Genomic DNA, 6,000 nt, shown 5'->3' with positions numbered 1-6,000 from the left:
CAAAAGCCCACCCGTTAACCTTTAATAAATCCCAGATTTGATTCAGAAAGTCCTGCTTCTTACTGGGTTAAGTGAAGAGCACCACTGAGTCTGGAAAACTGCCTGCGGGGTTGCTGATTGGCTGGTTCATTCTTTTAAGGTTGATAGCAGAGTTCAGTTGAAACCCAAAATGCAGGCGGTGTGGACTCAAAGGATTATATCAACCAAAGTGATTTACTGTGACAAAGTTCCAAAAAGTGCAACGGTAATCAACAGTCCCAAAAATCCGATAAATACAGGCCAGCATTTCAAAATGTCAAAGACTGGAGTAATCACAAGGAACAGTACTTACATAAGCGATTACACTGGAACCCAGTTGAGGAGTTTTCACAGGATACATACACAATGAACTGGTGTCGCCGACCAAACGGTCCTCCCTAAAAATTAGTCCGCTGTACCTTGACTGTGCATGCGTCATTTCGGACCACAGCAGCATGTCTGAGACTGATTCTCTACACCCAAATAATTTTTAAGCAGAAAACGAGGCGATAATCGGTGAGTTGCTACTGACGCTCCCAAATAACGGAGGCATCAGTGCTGCTGTGGTGCTCTGATCACTTCCCCCATCTTTTATTATGAAATAATGCTGAATTTATGTGGAAATGATTGTCGTACAAAACCTTCAGCTATCTGTCGCTGAGATAGATACCATACCATACCAACTTTATTTATAAAGCGCATTTATAAAACAGCCAGCACTGACACAAGGTGCAATACACTACAAACATAATACAAATTAAAACACAAATAAAATAAAAATAAAAGAACCACTAAAATGCAATTTAAAAATTATCAATGTATGCCTCGTTGGTAAGCTGTTCCACAGTTTGGGAACAACATCAAAAGCCCTGTCCCCCCTGAGCTTTCTTTTCAACCTAGGCACTTGCAAGAGCAGCTGGTCAGCTGACCTGAGAGACCGGCTAGGTACATAAGGCTGAAGAAGGCTAGAGAGGTACGATGGAGCTAAACCATGGAGGGAGTTAAAAACGAACATAAGAATTTTAAAATGAACCCTAAAATGAACCGGCAACCAGTGAAGTGCGGCGAGGACAGGAGTCATATGCTCCCTCCTCCGAGCCCCTGTCAAAAGCTGTGCCACAGCATTCTGCACCAACTGCAGACAGCAGAGAAGTGGCTGATTCATTGATGTTCAAATTAAATAAGATATTCCTTTATATTAAATCTACTCTGTTTCTCTCTGTAGCCAGATTGTCACCTCCACCTTCACCTGCGCTGGGCAGACAACCCCTATGTGTCTGGAACAGTCCACACTAAAGAATCTGCACCAGGTCTCATAATGGGTGCTGGTGAGTCTCAGGTTGATTTCGCCTCATTTCTATGACATCACAGTGGCACACTGTAAAAACACAAGATTATATCACGTATATTTGTCTGCTCCCCCTCATCCAAACATATTAAATGTAGCAACCATAAGTTTGGCAATATAATTTCTTTTTTTAAATTGTAGAATTTACTTTTACCCTGTCTAAATTTGTTACGCTTGCTCTTCTCATATTCAAACCCAGTATTATTGCATTTGCTCAAGCTTTAAAGGTCCCACCAGCCACTTGTATATTTGGGGAAATTTGGATGGCCAAGCATTTTTCTGAAAAGTGGACATTCTGAAGCTTTCAGAAAATAAGCTTGGACTAAAAATGGGATATATCATGTGTTAAAACCGGGTTTTATATGATTTAAGTTGAAATCAGAAATTTAAATAGGAAATTTAAATCCCAATTTATTCATTAAAAACGGCAACTTTTTGGCAGTTCGATACTATAAATGGTGAGATATATATATATATATATATATATATATATATACACAATGCACAATTGCACATTTAACTTAAGAGTATGTGACATAACATGACTTTTGAGCATAATTTGTTGTTTTCGGTGGGACCTCTAAACATGCATGAATTTACATAATATTTCATGTATGTACCAATGTAAAAAATTAAGCATAGGTAAAAGTTAGATTTCCAACCTTCATATTTTGGATGCACCCTAAAAAAGACAATCAAGGGCTTTAAGTTTTTTTTTCTCTCTCTCTCTCTCTCTCTCTTTAGTTTGTGTTTTTAAAAAATGCCTCAGTCACACCAGAGTAACAATAGGATAGTGACCTCCTTGTGACTTGGAAAAAATGGTGATTGCAGTGAATCATGTTGCTGCTGCTGACAACTGACTGTAAAGACTTTCAATGACCAGCTGGTTACACGTAAGTTGCGGGTGCTGAAAGGTGATTGCCCATGAGATCCGAAATCTGCCAGAAAAATACCATCACGTTTGCACAGGATACCCTGTGGTCAGTTGTCACCAAATCTCTACAGTCCAACTAAGACTGAGTGTGCTCACTCTGACAGATTGGCAACACTCATGTCAGATTTACCGTGGGGAAAATAAGTATTTGACCCCCTGTCAGTTTTGCAGGTTTTCCCACCTACGAGGTCTGTTAGAAAAGTAACAGACCTTTTTATTTTTTGCAAAAACTATATGGATTTGAATCATGTGTGATTGCATCAGCCAAGCTTGAACCTTCGTGCGCATGCGTGAGTTTTTTAATGCCTGTCGGTTGCGTCATTCGCCTGTGAGCACGCCTTGTGGGAGGAGTGGTCCAGCCCCCTCGTCGGATTTTCATTGTCAGGAAATTGGCTGATCGACTGCCGCTTTGCTTCATCAAAATTTTTTCAGAAAGTGTGAGAGACAGCCGAGTGGAAACCATTTGGAAAATTCAGATGGCTTTCAGTGAAGATCTTATGGGGATCACACAGATTAAGGACAATTACAACTGGATTAAAGATGGCCCACAGCGGCGGATGGCGCGCCGCGCACAGAGTGGCCATCGACAGGCTCAAACGACCAGATCATTTCCAAAGTGAACGCTTTGTTGATCCGGGACGTCATCTGACTACCAGAGAAATGGCAAGACAGCTGGACATAGCACTTTTTCATCACATTCCACTGTTACAGGAGTTTTTGTAATGGAAAGAGGAGCGGAGAAATTCGGCACGGAGCCGCTCATGGCGCGGGACGAAAGCACCTCCATGTTGGTCTCACAGGACAAGCCCTAACATGCCCAGCTCTTGCACCATTCGGAAGACTCAGATGGCTTTCAGTGGCTTTGCAGTCGTGTGACTATCCAAGAAATTGTGGACGAGCTGGACATGCCACAACATGTCCTGTGAGGCTTCATCACGGCGTTGCTTTTTATTCTGTGCCCTGCGCCTCCGTCCCGACGCATGAATTCCTCCGCATGTCTTTCATGCCGAAAAAGTGCTGATGTCAAACTCTTCTGCCATTTCTGTGGTAGTCAGACGACGGTCCCGGATCAACAAAGCATTTACTTTGGAAATGAACAGCACATTCCGCTGTTACAGGAGTTTTTTGTCATGAAAAGACGTGCAGAGGAATTCGCGCATCAGAATGGAGGCGCAGGGCACAGAACAAAAAGCTACGCCGTGATGAAGCATCACAGGACATGTTGTGGCATGTCCAGGTTGTCCACAATTTCTCGGATAGTGACACGACTGAAAAGCCACTGAAAGCCGTCTGAATCTTCCGAATGGTGCAAGAGCTGAGCATGTTAGGGCTTGTCCTGTGAGACCAACACGGAGGTGCTTTCGTCCCGCGCCATGAGCGGCTCCGTGGCGAATTTCTCCGCTCCTCTTTCTATTACAAAAACTCCTGTAACAGTGGAATGTGCCGAAAAGTGCTATGTCCAGCTGTCTTGCCATTTCTCTGGTAGTCAGACGACGTCCCGGATCAACAAAGCGTTCACTTTGGAAATGCTCTGGTCGTTTCAGCCTGTCGATCGACGCTCGGTGCACGGTGCGCCATCCGCCGCTGTGGGCCATCTTTAATCCAGTTGTAATTGTCCTTAATCTGTGTGATCCCCATAAGATCTTCACCGAAAGCCATCTGAATTTTCCAAATGGTTTCCACTTAGCTGTCTCTTACACTTTCTGAAAAAATTTTGATGAAGCAAAGCGGCAGTCGATCAGCCAATTTCCTGACAATGAAAATCCGACGAGGGGGCTGGACCACTCCTCCCACAAGGCGTGCTCACAGGCAAATGACGCAACCGACAGGCGTAAAAAAAACTCACGCATGTGCACGAAGGTTCAAGCTTGGCTGATGCAATCACGCATGATTCAAATCCATATAGTTCTTGCAAAAACTAAAAAGGTCCGTTACTTTTCTAACAGACTTCGTACAAAGAATGGAGAGGTCTGTAATTTTTATCATAGGTAGACTTCAACTGTGAGAGATAGAATCTAAAAAAAAATCCAGAAAATCACATTGCGTGATTTTTTTAATAATTAATTTGCATTTTATTGCATAAAATAAGTATTTGACCCCATACCAACCAGCAAGAATTCTGGCTCTCACAGACCTATTAATTTTTCTTTAAGAAGCCCTCTTTTTCTGCACTCTTTACCTGTATTAGTTGCACCTGTTTGAACTTATCTGTATAAAAGACACCTGTTCACACACTCAGTCAATCACACTCCAACCTGTCCACCACAGCCAAGACCAACGAGCTGTCTAAGGACACCAGGGACAAAACTGTAGACCTGCAAAAGGCTAGGATGGACTATAGGACCACAGGCAAGCAGCTTGGTAGAAGACAACTGTTATGATTATTTATTAGAAAGTGGAAGAAACACAAGATGACTGTCAATCTTCCTCAGTCTCAGTCCATGTTGTGTGGGCCGCCAGAAGAGGAGGTACTGCTGGCCCACCACCAGAGGGCGCCCTGCCTGAAGTGCGGGCTTCAGGCACGAGAGGGCGCTGCCGCCACGGACACAGCCGGGGCTGACAGCTGTCACTCATTATCTCACGACAGCTGTCACCCATCTACACTTCATCGTACTACTGCATAAAACCCGGACGTCATCTCCACCTCATTGCCGAGATATCATCTACTTGTGAAGGTAATATTCTCTGCTGTATCTGAACTTAACACTGACTTTATAGTCTGAACTTCTTTGCAGCCGTTTTCCTGTGGGTGTTGCCTTATCTGTGGGATTGGCGTTTTGGTGTGATCAGCGACGGCTTCGCTTCACACCCCAACCAGATAAGTGGTTAACAGGAGCTGCACGAGTGTGTGATTAGAGGTGGAGGTGACTTTCCACCTTCTGACTGTTTTTGTTACTGGGTGTGCACACACCCACATCTCACTGTTTGTGCTCCTCGCCAGCAGTACCAGATCCGACAGTCGGGGACGGTGATCACCTGGGAATTCGGGACTTGGCGGCTCCAGTATTCACCAGGTTCGGTGGTGGCGGAAATCGTGTGGTTCCGGCTCTTCTCAGGACAGATGTCTTCTATCCTCGAGCCTGCCCACACGTCACATTTGTGTATTGACTGCTATCAGATTCTGAGATTGTCTGTATATTCGTTGTGCACATTCACAACATTAAATTGTTACCTTTTGGCTCATCTATTGACCGTTCATTTGCGCCCCCTGTTGTGGGTCCGTGTCACTACACTTTCCCCAACATTCCATGCAAGATCTCACTTTGTGGGATAAGGATGATTCTGAGAAAGCTCAGAACTACGCAGGAGGACCTGGTCAATGACCTGAAGAAAGCTGGGACCACAGTCACAAAGATTACATTAGCAACACATGATGCTGTCATGGTTTAAAATCCTGCAGGGCAGCAAGGTCCCCCTGCTCAAGCCAGCACATGTCCAGGCCTGTTTGAAGTTCACCAGTGACCATTTGGATGATCCAGAGGAGGCATGGGAGAAGGTCATGTGGCCAGATGAGACCAGAATAGAGCTTTTTGGAATCAACTCCACTTACCATGTTGAGAGGATGAGAACAACCCCAAGAAAACCTTCCCAACCGTGAAGCATGGGGTTGGAAACATCATACTCTGGGGGTGCTCTTCTGCAAAGGGGACAGGATGACTGCACTGTATTGAAGAGAGGATGGATGGGGTCATGTATTGCG

The 6,000-nt window shown here is 44.4% G+C and overlaps 1 protein-coding gene across 1 annotated transcript in view; it reads left to right on the top strand.

Annotated features, from left to right (window-relative positions):
• The window catches only part of sorcs2 (sortilin-related VPS10 domain containing receptor 2), a gene marked incomplete at its 5' end in the record, with an annotated part of 485,537 nt that overhangs the window by 359,789 nt on the left and 119,748 nt on the right, over window positions 1-6,000 (top strand). The window contains one exon of the mRNA XM_034165018.1: window positions 1,244-1,346. Within this exon, the coding sequence (XP_034020909.1) occupies window positions 1,244-1,346 (103 nt within the window). The remainder of the gene's footprint in view (window positions 1-1,243; window positions 1,347-6,000) is intronic.

The sequence above is a fragment of the Thalassophryne amazonica genome, chromosome 23 (genome assembly GCF_902500255.1).
Source record: "Thalassophryne amazonica chromosome 23, fThaAma1.1, whole genome shotgun sequence".
Taxonomy (NCBI): domain Eukaryota; kingdom Metazoa; phylum Chordata; class Actinopteri; order Batrachoidiformes; family Batrachoididae; genus Thalassophryne; species Thalassophryne amazonica.
This window is presented reverse-complemented; position numbering and strand designations above follow the sequence as displayed.